General features: G+C 47.6%; 6 protein-coding genes across 6 annotated transcripts; 4 read left to right on the top strand and 2 right to left on the bottom strand.

Annotated features, from left to right (window-relative positions):
- Positions 1-314: 314 nt before the first annotated feature.
- UA08_00533 (hypothetical protein) lies at positions 315-2,898 on the bottom strand (the record flags this gene model as incomplete). The annotated part of the gene is made up of 8 exons (XM_020260350.1): positions 315-562; positions 619-784; positions 830-1,037; positions 1,139-1,260; positions 1,332-1,431; positions 1,487-1,748; positions 1,802-1,916; positions 1,975-2,898. The coding sequence occupies 8 exons, from the start codon at positions 2,896-2,898 to the stop codon at positions 315-317; spliced, it is 2,145 nt and encodes a 714-aa protein (XP_020124303.1).
- A 481-nt stretch (positions 2,899-3,379) lies between these two features.
- Positions 3,380-5,410, top strand: UA08_00534 (hypothetical protein; the record flags this gene model as incomplete). Its single annotated transcript, XM_020260351.1, has 4 exons — positions 3,380-3,841; positions 3,900-4,719; positions 4,794-4,809; positions 4,924-5,410. 4 exons carry the CDS (start codon positions 3,380-3,382, stop codon positions 5,408-5,410), a joined length of 1,785 nt encoding a protein of 594 aa, XP_020124298.1.
- Positions 5,411-5,759: 349 nt separating this feature from the next.
- Positions 5,760-8,345, top strand: UA08_00535 (hypothetical protein; the record flags this gene model as incomplete). The annotated part of the gene is made up of 4 exons (XM_020260352.1): positions 5,760-6,112; positions 6,176-6,272; positions 6,302-6,796; positions 6,852-8,345. 4 exons carry the CDS (start codon positions 5,760-5,762, stop codon positions 8,343-8,345), a joined length of 2,439 nt encoding a protein of 812 aa, XP_020124297.1.
- A 732-nt stretch (positions 8,346-9,077) lies between these two features.
- UA08_00536 (Farnesyl pyrophosphate synthase) lies at positions 9,078-10,184 on the top strand (the record flags this gene model as incomplete). The annotated part of the gene is made up of 2 exons (XM_020260353.1): positions 9,078-9,197; positions 9,261-10,184. 2 exons carry the CDS (start codon positions 9,078-9,080, stop codon positions 10,182-10,184), a joined length of 1,044 nt encoding a protein of 347 aa, XP_020124300.1.
- Positions 10,185-10,547: 363 nt separating this feature from the next.
- On the bottom strand, positions 10,548-11,537 carry UA08_00537 (hypothetical protein; the record flags this gene model as incomplete). The annotated part of the gene is made up of 1 exon (XM_020260354.1): positions 10,548-11,537. The coding sequence occupies one exon, from the start codon at positions 11,535-11,537 to the stop codon at positions 10,548-10,550; it is 990 nt and encodes a 329-aa protein (XP_020124299.1).
- A 902-nt stretch (positions 11,538-12,439) lies between these two features.
- On the top strand, positions 12,440-15,268 carry UA08_00538 (Glycogen; the record flags this gene model as incomplete). The annotated part of the gene is made up of 6 exons (XM_020260355.1): positions 12,440-12,881; positions 12,960-13,057; positions 13,138-13,413; positions 13,482-14,844; positions 14,905-15,100; positions 15,160-15,268. 6 exons carry the CDS (start codon positions 12,440-12,442, stop codon positions 15,266-15,268), a joined length of 2,484 nt encoding a protein of 827 aa, XP_020124296.1.
- Positions 15,269-15,387: the final 119 nt, after the last annotated feature.

The following is a 15,387-nucleotide window of genomic DNA, read 5'->3' on the forward strand; positions in this document are numbered from 1 at the left end:
CTTCGGAATACGTGCAAGGGGGATACAAAGAGCAAAAATAAAACAAGTCGGTTGCTGTTGTTGTCCACGGTCTGTGAATTGGTCCCAGGCGTGCGTGTATGTAGGAAGTGAGATGAGAGGAACCCCGTCACTTTTTGAATGCTATCTGGCTGTCGTATAATGTATATTCTTTTTTTGTCTGTATAAATGTGATGAGTAGGCCATTTAGATTATGTTAGATCGTCAGTCGCTTGCTGAGAACATGAGTCTTGTTTCCTTACCAGTAGTCGCTCAAGCTCTTATTCTCTCCCGACGTCGATTACAAGTCTGGATTTTCACTCTGTCCCTGGTTGAAAAGAAGCGGCTATACTGATCTGCCTCGCTCCCCTGACCACGCTATGCTCTCCTCCGGGATACCTAGCTTCAAAGCGTAAATTACGGCCATCAATTATGATCGCAAGCTCGAACTCAACACGGTAATGAAGCCGGCCTTTCTCATCAGGTCCAGGATCCACAGGGTGGAAGTTAGGGTCGTCCTTGAGGAATGTCATGTCAACAAGTATGTGTCCTGCTCTTTCACAGCCTATAAAAGTAACTTGTGAGTGATCGATACTAGTCTCGCTGAGAGCGGTGGCTAACCTCTATTCCGAAAATGCGTATTACGGTAGTGAGACTCGTGGTTTCTGCTTGATATATAGAGAACCTCCTCACAAATGAATTTGATATCTGGCTCTACGGGGAAAGTGTGAAACGCCGGTCTGGTAATCACCGTCCCTGATGGGAGTAGCTCTCCCTGAAAAGGAAACTGGTCAGAAAAACAGAGAAGACCGGGTGTAAGTGCCTAACAAACCTTGTTCACGACCCAGTCGATTGTCTTTTTGATATACTTCCTTCCATCAACAGGGTCGTGCCAGGGATTCGCGTTCGCATGCGCTTCCCACTGTGTCGGCTCATAGGGTTCGGCTCTCAAAATCCCAAAACTAGAGCGAATCCGTCGCTCGGGGCCATCCATTTTGTTTGCCGCGCGAAGTACAGCACCGTGAGCTACGGCTGTGCCACTGTACCAAGGAGAAAATATTATTATCATTAGTAATGTCAAGTTGGACATGGCAGAAGAATAGCACGAAATGATATGTTGATTCGCAGGCGGACCACTTACGGAAAGGGAGCAACTATCACAGGTATTCGTCGTCGTTTCTGAAGCGAATACTCCATTAATTTCTTCTTCAAGTGGCGAACAAGAGAAGGAGATGATGCAAAGCCACCGATCAATATCACTTTCTGTTTTAAATAGTCAGTCAGCAATGTAGTTCTTGTAACTAGCACTGAGAATGAAAGAAGGATCATAGTACTCCAATCACAACTCCTGCATCCTCTGCTTTTTCTAACTGGCTGAACATTAATTTCGATACGCCATCGAGACAGTGTTTGAAGATACGTCGGAAGTCATTTCTGCCAATTATGCTCAGTATAACGCACATATAGAATTGGCCAGCCTTCCACTTACTTCGTAATGATCAGTCGATTTGGTCTCGTATATTTCTCTTGATCCGTCGGCTTCAGACCAGTGACAGGAAGATATTCAGGCTCAAACTCATCCGAGTAGATATCAACTCCTCTTTTGGTTTGTGTTTCGAAGCGATACATGAGCTCATTGATCTTCCCCTGAATTGTAATCCCGTCCTTTTCCAACTCCCGGTGACTAGCTAGACGATGCCAAAGCAGCTTCTCGAATTCTTCATTCAAATAACTTGACCCGCAGAGTGCACCTTGGTGAGTGAATTAGAAGGGTCAAATATCTGTCTACGAGATTGTGGATTACCTTCTGGTTCGAATTCTTCCCTTTCCAACCTCAAGGGGTATTTGGATTTCACTTTGTAAGTAATGGCATCAACCGTACCACCCCCAGCGTCAAGAAGGACGAAGCAATCCCCTGGCTATACTTGAATCAACATGACAGCACTTTTTCTGGGTTTTCATTAATCAATACCATACCGTTATCTCCCCTGATTTGTCCAAAACATACGTTGAAGCTGCCTCTGGCTCCGTAACGATGAACAAGTTGTCGACGTCGTGGTTGCTGTTTTCAATAAATTCAGACTCGCGCAATGCTCTGGTAATAGCATTCTGCATCGTCCGTAATGCTTTTTCTGTCCACATCGCTGGAACACATAGAACAAACTCAACCGAACAGTCATTGTGGTAGTCGTACTGGGATTCCATTTGCGACCTCGTATGGCGCAGTAGATGTTTTAGGAAGTCGGCTATTATGTCTGTCTCATCGCGTATTAATTTCCTTGCGCGCAGATCCCTGACGGTCGTCGATAGTTGGGCCCTAATATGCTTCGTGTGGACGCTATGATCAAGCAGTAGCTTGGACCTGACTATGCATCGAGATTGTTCCCGATGGGTGTCGTTAGCGACCAGAATTTTGGAGACTCCATAGCCCCAGTAATAACGATCAACAATCCCGTCATCTTCTTCGTATCTATCCTCGTCCTCCTCGTCTTGGTCAACATCCATCCAGTCTTGCCCATTGGTGGCGTGAATGTGATCACTATTCTGAGTGTGCGCATCCACCACCGTCTCTTCTTCGTCGCTGATGTTTGTTTCAGTATCAATTGGCTGTCGGAACGGCATGCCTTGTTTTGGATACCAGCTTTGTGTAGGCACCTCCGTGGGGCTTTGGCTAAGATAGCTTGCGGCATGGGGATAATTGGCGATGCTGCTGATTTGGCTTGAGTCTACATCGCTGCTGCCACGGCGACAATACACCGACACACTAGAAAACGTGGTTCCAAAGTCGACTGCGACAATAAAGTGCCTTCTGGTGTTGGATCCCTGACTCGGAACGGCAAACACGTCATCCGAGGCAGCTTGGATGAATGCATGCGAGGAACTTGGGTATCTCTCATTCATCGCGACTACTTCCGTATGCTCTCCATTCACATTTGCAGAGCATACGGAGGGGAGGTGAGGCAAACGCACAAGGAAGCATCGCTGTGGTGGTTGAGCTCGGGGGGGGAGAGGCGGGTCAACTGCGCCGCATTCTGTAAACCCCTGTCACACTAGCGCAAGATGATAACAGGACTGCGACCAGTAAGCAACAGCTGTTGCACGATTCCGTACAAAAAATCCCTCAATCCAGAAGAGGGGCATGCAACTAGAGGTAGTGACGTTGCAACGCTGTGCGTAGTGAATGTGGTGGCTGGAGGGTCGTCTGGTAAGCATCCGGCCTCTTCCCGGTGCAGCAGCACCTCATCACGTTTACTACCGCCCGAGGTGCATGCTTTTGGGTAAACAGCTGCTTTTCTGGTTTTGTTGCATCACTGGCTCCTCAACCATGCCTCGCAAGCATAAAAAGTCGAGAGTGGCATGGAATATCGACGACGAATGCTCAATGCTCGCCTTTCTCGAGTTTCGCATTGGCCAAGGAGAGCTGGACCGTGTGAGAAATGTCGAGGCAATCGCACAGCATCTGTGGCAGGATAGGTCCAGGCGATTAACTAGCTCGCAGGTCGAAGATAAGTTGAAAGAGATACAAAGTCAAACGACGCGGAAGCGCCGAAGAGGGACGATATTTACTGAAGGCCTTAGAGTCTTGTCGGACTATCCGCATGAAGGGCATGTCCGTCGTCTCAAACAGCAGTTAGATGATGAATATGTGATGCATATGCACAGTCAGGACAGAGTAACGAGAAGTACATCGCGTGGCCTTGGTTCTTCGCAACCGCAAGCCAGGAAACGCACTGAGATACCAGAATCTCCCTCTCCAGGCCGGCTGCTCTCCACCAAGAAACCGCGTTTCCATCTATCCCCGAGGCAAAGCCCGCTTGCGAGGAGGAATCAACTCGCAGGTCAGGTATGTCTGAAGACTGTGGTTCTGCCGTCTGGGATGCTTGTTGCTGACGGACTTGAAGAGCTCTCACACTGCGCCAAATCGCACGCTTAGCCCGAAGCATGAAGAAGGTGATAGAGAAACTCCTATCCCTCCAAATCCTACCATACGCGTGATGGTCCCCGACAGTACCGACATGTCCACGGACGACGACCCCCTTTCACCTGTCCCTCAGAGCGACGGTGCATCGCTAAATTTGAATGCAACATCGGCTAGCAATTCCGGCTGGTGTAAAAGACCAAAACAAAGCCTTGACAGTATCTTTTCAGAGTCCAAAATGAAAAGTCTCGAAGAGGAAGTCAAGGACCTAAAAGAGGAACTGACTCGGCTGAGGAAAGACCGTGAGCATCTAGGTTCACAGATGCACACCATTAATTCTTCTCTGGAGACGTCGTTGAGAGAATGCCAGCGCAGGTGCGCACAATACGCTGACGACGTGAAGTGCTTAAACTATGCCCTTTCTGAGAATAACCCAGCAGAAAGAAAACTCCTATACCAACAAGAGAGGCAGATAGAAACGCTGCGGCACTCCCTGAGCGAAAGGAGACAAAACGCCGAGTTTTCCCGATTATCCGCCGACGAGCACCACGTTCCCAAGCCAGACGACATCCAGGAGGCTATCTATGCTATCCATTACGAAACGAAGAAAATACTACTTTCATACGATGATAATCTCACAGTGAGAACGCCCGATCTAGACCATGAAGATAATCTTCGAAGTCTCCTCGGGAAATCTCTGGGAATCAGTTTTTCCTCCCCAATTCACTGTGATACATTGAAGGTAGTACTGGAAAAGAATGGTCTCCAGGCTATTATTTGCGCATTGATTGCTGCGGCTTTGTGTGAGTGGGTTTTTGCAACGGATTTTGAGTCCACAGTAGCAAACTCATCGCTGCTTCTAACCATGTATCGGCAGCACATATCAAGCATAGGTGAGTCTTTGGGGTCCAACACAGGTGACATCCGCGCTGACATAGGGTGGTTACAGACGGCACTAATGCGGTGAGGAATGTTGATATAGCAGCTAACAAGCTGCTATTTGGTAGCGATTATTACCTAAATCATGTCATTCCCGCCAGAGCCAAAGAGTTGGCATCGATGTTGTCTGATGCTCTCGCACCTTTAATCCCCAAAGCTAGAGAGCTTCCTCGTCGATCGACAGAGGGCTTTCATACTTGGGGCGAGGGGGTCAAAGAAAGTGCAAGACGGGAGAAAAGGCTTACAGATATTTTCAAGCGTGCTCTTAGACTGAAGGGGGACCTACTCTCTAGCACTGGGTTGTTTTCCCTTGTGCTGCACTGTCACGGTAAATGTTTCGATAAACGTTCCATGATTGCTGAGACCAAGCATGGAGACAGCGCGGTGATGTCGTCAAAAACCTCCGAATCTATACAGGCCTGTCTTCTCCCGGCTATTTATGTGCAGCAACTCCCACGGCAGGGAGTTGTGGACTATAAGCTTGACATCCTTGGGGAAGACCCTGAAGTGCCAGACTTTTGTCTGATTAGTAAAGCTATTGTTGTCTTAGACTAGAAGCTGAATTCTATGTTCCGAACCTGACATCTGCGGTATGTATATAAGATAATGATCCCATCGCATCGTATTCGTAGATTACTTATCATTCTTGCCCGTCCGGCCTGTTTCCTACATGATAGTCCAATCGATCACTGGGGGCAAATATTTAGTTAACTAGATGCGCTTTTCTGAGTCAGCCTCGTCTGGCGTAACTAGTTAAGTAGGTAGTTATGTAGTTAGCTAACTAGGCTAAACCCGTGTGGCGCATCACTTCTGAAGTCGGAGCCCCTCCTCTACCTTGGGTATACATCTTACCCTCGCAACTCCATTCTCCAAACGCATCATACTCTCTGAGCGCATATCAGCCATGGCTCCGAAAACCAAGAAATCGGTCAAGGACCGTATGTGTGAGAGGCAGAATCTCATCAAGGCATATGACATTGTCTTCGATGGGCCCATAGCACCTCGCCAGTGGCCACGTCAATACGTGCCAATCTTTCAAAAGATTCGAGACATTGAAGATGTCAAATACGAAAGATACGTGAGCTTCCTAACCACTGAGGAGAATGAAACCAACGATCCCCTCGCCCCTATCACCGATCGAGTAGCAAACCTTATTCGCGTTGCATACGACATGAGAAATTCCCTGGCCAATGAGTCAACCTGGAGATTACACACCGAGAGTCAAGTGCTCGGTCGTTTTCTCACCGATCTTCCCTGGTAAAGAAGAGAAGACGCCGTCCTCCTCTAAGAAAGCATTGGATTGACTGGAAAATCAATTAGTGATCATTGCCGCAAGAAACGGTGGGTTTCTAAATTCCGACTCGATCCCTTTTGCCCATTAGCAGCGGAGAAACTACGGGCCAAGAGGGCTAGGACCGTACTTTGCAGCTGTAGACATGTAGACAGAGTGAGGAATCAGGTAAGGCAAGCCATGCAACAGCGATTTCCGGGCCATCTACTGATGCAGAGAACTGCCAGTCAGCAAACACGTTACAGTCGCCTTTTCTTTATCGAAGCGATGAGCCTGTGATTGATGACTCGGTTCCTGAATACGGAACAAAAGAACTAGGAGTTCAGAAGCCCGACAATGTCATCGGACTGCGGCAAACAGCGAAACTTCAAAGCTTGCTGTCGATGAAACCTGACATTCTAGATACGCCTTTTAAGAAGAACTTCAGTCCTTCCTTTCCGTTCCTTTTACTGGAGGCCAAACCCGAACACGGATGTCCAGGCTTTACCTCAGTTGAAGAGCAAAGCGCCTTTCCGCTAAGAACGTTGCTCAATATTCAGAAGAATATCCCAACCCCGGCAGATGTGCAGTTCAATCCTCTAATCTGGTTCATGGCCAACCAAGGCGATGAGTGGAGAATATACGCTTGTGTTCCTGACGGCGCCAAAACAGTAAGTTCCAAATTCACGCCGAGTTTCGCTCGTTCAGTTTGCTTACAGTCACTAGCGAATTATTGATCTTTGGCATGGAAGTGTCCTTCGTGAGGATAGTGCGTTACAACTCCTTTTTCTCGTTGATATGATATGTGACTGGGCGCGCGATATTTATCGAAAAGAAATCATGAGATGTTTTGCGGCTGCTGTATCAGACTCAAGAGGTATTACACCCGCAGACAGCCTCATTTCTTATAATCCATTTTCAGGAGAAGAGACATCTCCAAATCAAAGTGACGGGTATTTCTCGGCTGGTGATAGCGATTCGGCAACTTTCCGGGTCGAGGATGATTCTAATGAGAACCCCATTCGTTCTGTATCGCCTAATGACTCGGCTGTGAACCAGAATGAAGATATCGTAACTCATAGCGACTCGGATTCCCCCACTGAAGTGACTTCTAACCCAAGCACAACAACTGATACTGGTGTTATCTCTTTGGACACGCTGACGGTGTCAGATGTGGAAATGGTGGACTCAGACCACGAGGATGTGAGCGAAGAAACATCAGCCGAGACTTGGACTCAGCACGCCGTAATTAAACATGCAAACAACGTTATATTCTTGTTTCAAACGTTGAGTCTTCCTGAAGCGCATGGCGATTTAATCACATTGTTAACATCGCCATCTACTACCTCAGATGTTGCCCAGGCGGCTGGAAAACTCGTTATGCTTTTCTGTGGACAAACCCAAGTCTTGACGAGGAGAAGTACGATTCGCCGCCTAGGAGCATGGTGGACCGGCGCCAATGATACACAAGAACCATACAATAGCGATCTCGATGATGATTCTGTCATTGCTCATTTTTCTTTTGAGTCTTACTTCCGGCGGCACGATTGGGAGCTAGTACGAAAGCTGACATGCATAATGGCCTCATCGACTGCAATTGAGAACTTAGCATGGATCTGTGGTATTAACCGTCCTGTAATAAACAATTACAGGGGAGAGCTCAGATGCACCAGGAGCAACTTTCTCAAAGTCACTCGTTTTTTGAGAGATCTTTGTGGCGAGAGATCGGCCAAAAGTGGCATATCACACCTTCATCTCTATCTATGCAAAAATTATGCCAGTTTTGAAAGGGGTAGACCGCAGTACGAATGGAAGAAAAGCACACCGCAGATGAGAGACCTTCTTGGTACCCTACAGTATACTGAGCGGTTGATCAGAGTGTCTACTTCTGAGAGATATGGACAAGTGAACATTTCTGTCATGCAAAACATGCCATTGAATCTAGAGTTTGAGTCAAAAACCCAGACGATTGGAGCATTTTTGGCCAAAAAGCCGAGTTCATGGCCTGATACCTGCCCTAAATATTCTCTCGTCGTCTTTGATCAGTCAAATATCCAAGACGGCCACTTAATGGCATCAAAGATTTCCGATGCAATTTTGAACCAATCCTTTTTCCACGAAACTGGGAGCGGTATATCACAAGTGGACGCCAGTGCGTTTACGTTATGGGCGAAGATACTCCGTGGGGAGACACCCTCGGATCACGTTTGGCCTTCCTAAAATTATCATGCTAGGTATTATTCACTGAATTAGCCTGACTGTTGCTTTATAGATAAGATTCGCAAATCCAAGCGGTAGCAAGGCAGTTATCCAGTGTACTTGGCTGTCCCATTGCCCTGGACTATGTAATGCCTATAATTATTTTCAAACAAAAGCTCGTATATTTACGTATTCTTTGTACGGCCTTCTTCCAATCCCATAAGCGGTTTCAAACACAAGAGGAAATCGAGCACCAGTGATCAACCAAGCATGTAAGGCCTCCCAACAGTGCCAATCCATCACCAACCTTGGAAGACATACCAAAGAGTAAGGGTGCCATGAATACGTGTCATTGTTAGCTCCTTGCAGTATTCCAAATAACCCTAAGGCCACTCATTTGCGATGTCTGTGCAGATCAGTTACTAGTTAATCTCAACGCACGTTTATATGCGTTTCCTATGCCTGGTTGTATGTACTTTGAATGTATGCGCTTGGTTGGTTGTAGTATAAAATTAGCGTTGTGGGCCTCCCCCTTGTATTATTTCCATTTGATTGGATGAACGGATCCAGGACTCGGGCTTAGCCCTGATCGGGAATAGTGCGTGGTGTTGCCATTTGACCCCTCCACCGCCGCAGGCCGAAGATTGTTGTCAACTCGAGCTTCAACCTGCAATTGAATTGACTTTGCGATTCGCGCAGTCTCCTTTGTTCTATATAAAGGAAAGGAAAGAAGGAAAATAGAAAGAACTCATCATGGCCACCCGCATCTCGCGTTCCGAGTTCGAGGCTTTTGTTGCCCCCCTTATTGAGGAAATTATCCAATCAACTGAGCAATACAAACTGCCAGAAAATGCCCGACAATGGTTTGAGGCTGTAAGTGAGGCCATGTACGCTCTATTTTGTTTCTTGCTGACGTGACCGGTTTTCCCTGCATAGTCTCTCAAAGCCAACATCGTCGGTGGTAAGATGAATCGAGGGATGTCAGTACCAGATACCGCCAGCATTCTGCTCGGTCGACCTCTAACGGCAGACGAATTGAAACACCTCGCTCTACTTGGATGGTTCACGGAGCTCCTCCAGGCATTTTTCCTAGTCAGCGACGATATCATGGACAGCTCAATCACCCGCCGAGGACAGCCTTGCTGGTACCGACAAGAAGGCGTTGGGTTGATTGCTATTAACGACGCATTTATGCTGGAAAGTGCAATCTATGTCATCCTCAAGAAGTACTTCCGCTCGCACCCTGCCTATGTGGACCTCCTCGAGCTCTTTCACGAGACCACCTACCAGACCGAGCTCGGACAATTGTGCGACTTGATCACCGCCCCCGAAGACAAGGTTGACTTGGATAACTTCTCGATGGAGAAATACACTTTCATTGTCAAGTACAAGACTGCATACTACAGCTTCTATCTCCCCGTCACGCTGGCTTTACATTATCTACAACTTGCCACGCCTAACAACTTGAAGCAGTGCGAGGATATTCTCATCCCTCTTGGTGAATACTTTCAGATCCAGGACGACTACCTCGACGCCTTCGGATTGCCTGAGACTATTGGCAAGATTGGCACAGATATCCAAGACAACAAATGCTCGTGGCTCGTCAACCAGGCCTTGACAATGGTAACGCCGGAGCAACGCCAGCTTCTTAACGAAGCATACGGCCGCAAGGACAGCGCTCTAGAAGCTAAGGTCAAGGCTCTCTACAACGACCTTAAGCTGGAGCAACATTACCTGAACTTTGAGGAAGAGCGTGTCGGCAACCTGCGTCGCCAAATTTCCGCTGTCGATGAATCCGAGGGTCTCAAGAAAGAGATCTTCTCGGCTTTCCTCGATAAGATTTACAAGCGCAGCAAATAAGCTTAACGATGGCTTGCTAAGTGACAATTTCGGGTTGAAATTTGTGTGTTTGTGTGTTTATTTTCCTATACCTCTGCATAAAACAAATTGCCTCGCATCCCTTTCTCCGTTGTTATTTAGCGTGGGCAGTATATAGCCAGAACTGAAGCGGATGTCCATAGAATTTCTAACAAAGAGTCTTGCATCCTGCTGTTCACAGTCTATTATTGGTCTCTAGGTCATTCTTTGGGCGATCTACTTCATATACAATGAAGGCATATTGTCGACACATATATGTATTTATTCAAAGAATACGTATAGTTCATTACATCTCGGCAATTAGATATATATATATAAGCATTTGTCACAATATCAGCATCTAAATCAGTCCGTCAGAACGACAATCTTCCCCTCGGCCAAATTATCGTCCATGCACTGGTGTGCCTCAGCAATCTGGTCGATATGGAACACCTTGCCCACTTTGATTTTAAGCTTGCCAGCCTCCACCTGCTGAATAATATCATCAAAAGGGGTGTCCATGAACTCCTCAATCCAGCCACCGAAAACAGTTAAATGAACGTATCGCGGGATAAACTCCATCGGATTCATATTGTCGAGCGTCCACAGATTGCCCACGATGCCGACCTGACTGACGATTCCACCCTTTGATGCACATTGAAGAGAGTCCTTCAAGCTGACTGTGCCGACTAGTTCGAGGACTTTATTATATTTCTTGTCTTGATCTTTGATCTGCGCTGCAATGGCGCCGTCGTCGACGAAGAAATCATCGGCGCCGTATTCGCGTAGCAATTGTTCTCTATCAGCTCGTCGACTTGTGGTAGCCACATGTGCACCAAGCCCCTTGGCAATCCCCAGCGCAGCGAGGCCGACTGACGTCGTTCCACCTCTTATGAGCAAACGATCCCCCTTTGTCACCTGCAACGACTTTGTTATAGCACCATAAGCGGTGTTAAACATTTCAGGCATGGCCCCAAGAACATCCCATCCAAGCTTTGTTGGTGTCGTGATAGCTTTTACTTGATTTATCGGCACAACAGTGTACTGAGCATATCCGCCATCAAACTGACGGCCCATTCCACCCATGGCGGTCATGACAATCTGCCCCTTTTCGAACTCGCCGCCTGGAGCGTGCTCCACGATACCAGTAGCTTCGATGCCTAAAATTCTGGGGAAATCAACACCAGGAGAATGTCCCTGACGGGTGAACATCTCTGAGCGGTTGAGGCCAAACGCTTTGACGCGAATGAGGACCTGACCAGGTTCGGCCTTGGGGACTGGGCGTTCCTCGACTTTAAGCACTTCCGGACCGCCTTTGGTGCGAATCACGACGGCCTTCATTGTGTCTGTCGCCATTGCGTCTGCTGTCCTGAAATTGGCACAAGCGTGGAATTTGGCTTTGGGGTGAAGGGAAGCACGCAAGTGTTGATATGACAAGATATGGGTAGGAACCGATCGAAGCCGTGATTGGCATAGAATCAATCTTGGACTTGTCGTGGTAATAGTACGGCCAAATGGCATGTTTTATCTGGATGATGTGTGTAATCCTCCATTGCATGCAATGGGAGTATGCGACTTCTTAAATATTGCAATGCCATGGCACATCGTAAGCATCATCAAACCATGCAAGCCAATGTTTGTTCTCGGGAAACGGGCTTATCTCCAGCGCTAGGCCGTATGTGGCAAGTTTGCAGTGTTTATTTTGTTTGAACTTTGATCTGCCATCTCCGGTGTTTGTGCTGTTTGCATCCTGTGGTCTGACTGCTGCTACATCGCGACTTAACTAATCAACTATCTACGTATGGTAACGTATCTAGCTAGGCGACTACGAAAATCGCACTCCTGTGAAGGTGAAGGCATGCGATAGTCACGTCAATGCTCGATACACTGTGTAGCGTAGTAGCACCCCCCTCCCACCCCACACATAGCCTGGGAAGCTCTAAGATCAACCGTGGAGAAGCGTGCGGGGAGCAGAAGGACGTTTAAAGATCGCAATGCTTATTCGCAGTGTAAGATTGACTCGGTCTTGGACAAATAATTGTTTGTTAGCTACATACTCAAGTAGATACTCATAGCATAGCCATTGCTATATGTCATTGCTATAGACATAGTTACCTGGAAACAAGCGACAGACCTAATCATGTGCTATGACGTAGGGCATTAGATCCTAGTGGTAATAATACGTATATTGTTACCATACATCGCGGTCTGTGTTGCGCTGCTAGGTAATGGTAATACCGCGATACGCGTTCCAAGGCATGCCCATACCCCAAGCTAAAGCGGCCCCGGACGAAGACAAGCTGCGCTCCCCGCAGACATCCCCGGGACCACCGCAGGTCAGAGCACCAGCCTCACCCAACTTTGATTCTTCGCCTTTGGAGAGTCACAAGCCCCAAGCAACAGTTGCATTGACTTTTTGTTCTTTCTTCTTCTCTGTTCTGCTTCCCCACCTCTTCCGCTTGTTTCCCCTCCTTCTTCCCAATTGCTCCTACGAGCTCCTGCCACTGCTGCTGGAATCCACGTCCAACCTCCTTTCACTTCTCTTTCCATCCCTCTTCGATTTAGTTACTTGCTCTCTGGCCTGTCTTCAGCCGCTCTTCGGACTTCAAATATCAATGGCTACTAACGGCACGGACACGCCCAGGCGGGACACGAGGAATCATGCTCTTTTCGAAGTGGCAACCGAAGTCGCCAATCGAGGTTTGGCTTTGTCCCTTTGCTATTTTGTGATCATTGCATGGATTGATTGTTTCTGACTTCTTGATCTGTCGTCTACAGTGGGAGGCATCTATTCGGTGTTGAAATCCAAAGCTCCTGTCACCACGGCTGAGTATGGCGAACGTTACACACTCATCGGTCCCTGGAATAGGGCTTCTGTGAGTTTTATACTGGATCAAGGGATTTCAGCATACAGAAACAGAAAAGTGCTGCTATCAGGGCTAACGCTCGTTTGTAGGCAGCTGTCGAAGTCGAAGTCCTGGAACCGACAAATCAGGCTATGGTTGACACAATTGCGTCTATGAAGGAACGTGGTATTGAAATGATCTACGGACGTTGGCTCATTGAGGGAGCTCCTCGAGTGCTGCTTATTGATACTGGAACGGGCTACCGCTACCTGAATGAATGGAAGGGGGATCTCTGGAATATTGCTGGTATCCCTTCGCCTGAAGGAGATCATGAGTCCAACGAAGCAATTGTCTTCGGATACCTGGTAGCATGGTTTCTTGGAGAGGTAAATCCCGATAGAATTCAGTAGCTTTTCAAACCAACTAACAGGCGGACTTTTTTTTAACCTTCCAGTACATTGCGCACGAGTCAAAACGAGCCGTGGTTGCCCATTTTCATGAATGGCTTGCTGGAGTTGCCCTCCCTTTGACCAAAAAACGACATATGGACTTGACAACTATTTTCACTACACATGCGACTCTCTTGGGTCGTTATCTTTGTGCTGGGTCTGTTGACTTCTACAACAACCTTCAATATTTTGATGTTGATGCCGAGGCCGGGAAACGTGGTATCTACCATCGATACTGCATTGAGAGAGCGGCAGCCCACTCTGCTGATGTCTTCACAACTGTATCACACATTACTGCTTTTGAAAGTGAGCACCTGCTGAAGAGGAAACCCGACGGTGTCCTACCTAACGGGTTGAACGTGAAGAAATTCTCTGCCATGCACGAATTCCAGAACCTGCACTCGCAAGCCAAGGAGAAAATCCATGATTTTGTCCGGGGGCACTTTTACGGGCATATGGACTTTGACCTGGAAAATACACTCTACTTCTTCACTGCTGGTCGTTACGAGTATCGTAACAAGGGTGTGGACATGTTCGTTGAATCACTGGCACGGCTTAACCATCGCCTTAAGACAAGCGGCTCAAAGACTACTGTGGTTGCCTTTATCATCATGCCAGCTCAAACTTCGTCACTGACAGTAGAGGCCTTGAAGGGCCAGGCTGTTGTTAAATCTCTGCGAGATACTTTGGAGATGGTTGAGAAAGGCATTGGTCGGCGACTCTTTGAACGATGTCTTTCCTGGAAGGACGGGGACAACATGCCCGATGAAAAGGACCTTATCACTAGCCAAGATCGAGTTCTCTTGCGCCGTCGGCTTTTTGCATTGAAACGCAACACTTTACCTCCAATTGTAACACACAACATGGTCAACGACTCAGAAGACCCGATTCTGAACCAGTTGCGTCGCGTTCAGCTCTTCAATCATCCTTCAGACCGAGTCAAAGTTATCTTCCACCCAGAGTTTCTGAACTCGGCCAATCCCGTCCTGCCGCTCGATTATGACGACTTTGTACGAGGTACGCACATGGGAATTTTCCCTTCGTATTACGAACCATGGGGCTATACTCCGGCGGAATGTACGGTCATGGGTGTTCCCAGCATAACAACAAACTTATCTGGCTTTGGCTGCTACATGGAGGAACTCATCGAGAATTCATCTGACTACGGTATTCATATTGTGGACCGACGGTCCAAGGGAGTTGATGATTCGGTCAACCAGCTCTCTGATTTCATGTTTGAGTTTGCATCCAAGAGTCGGCGCCAACGTATCAATCAACGGAACCGAACCGAACGACTCAGTGACTTGCTTGATTGGAAACGTATGGGACTTGAATATGTCAAGGCGCGGCAATTGGCTTTGAGGAGAGGTACGTTTTTATCTTCTCTGCAGGATAGCGTGATCCTTTTTACTGATATATTACGTACAGCTTACCCTACATCATTTGATGCCGAGGAGGATTTCAGCGACTATATTGGCAGCACGGCCCAAAAGATCTCTCGACCACTCTCGGTCCCAGGATCACCACGTGATCGTACTGGAATGATGACTCCTGGAGACTTTGGTTCGTTGCAGGAAGGCCGAGAGGGGTTAAGTACGGAGGATTACATTGCGTGGAAACTGCCGTAAGTGATTTATTTCCCGACTGTTACGTATTTATCGAGATCGCTGATACGTTTTGCAGTGAGGAGGAAGAGCCAGATGACTTTCCGTACCCCCTGACACTCAGGACCAAGGGGTCGAGCGACCGTCCTCAATCGCCTCTCGATTCGATCTCGTTGAATGGCAATTAGTTCTTTGGACCATTCTTCTTTTTCTCGCTTCCCTGTATCCATTATCATTTAGCCTTTCACATCGTCTCTAGCAGTGCTTTGTCTTCACTTCCGTTCTTAGCGTTCTGTTTCAGAAAGTA

Source organism: Talaromyces atroroseus (assembly GCF_001907595.1).
Source record: "Talaromyces atroroseus strain IBT 11181 chromosome Unknown scaffold_0, whole genome shotgun sequence".
Classification (NCBI taxonomy): Eukaryota; Fungi; Ascomycota; class Eurotiomycetes; order Eurotiales; family Trichocomaceae; genus Talaromyces; species Talaromyces atroroseus.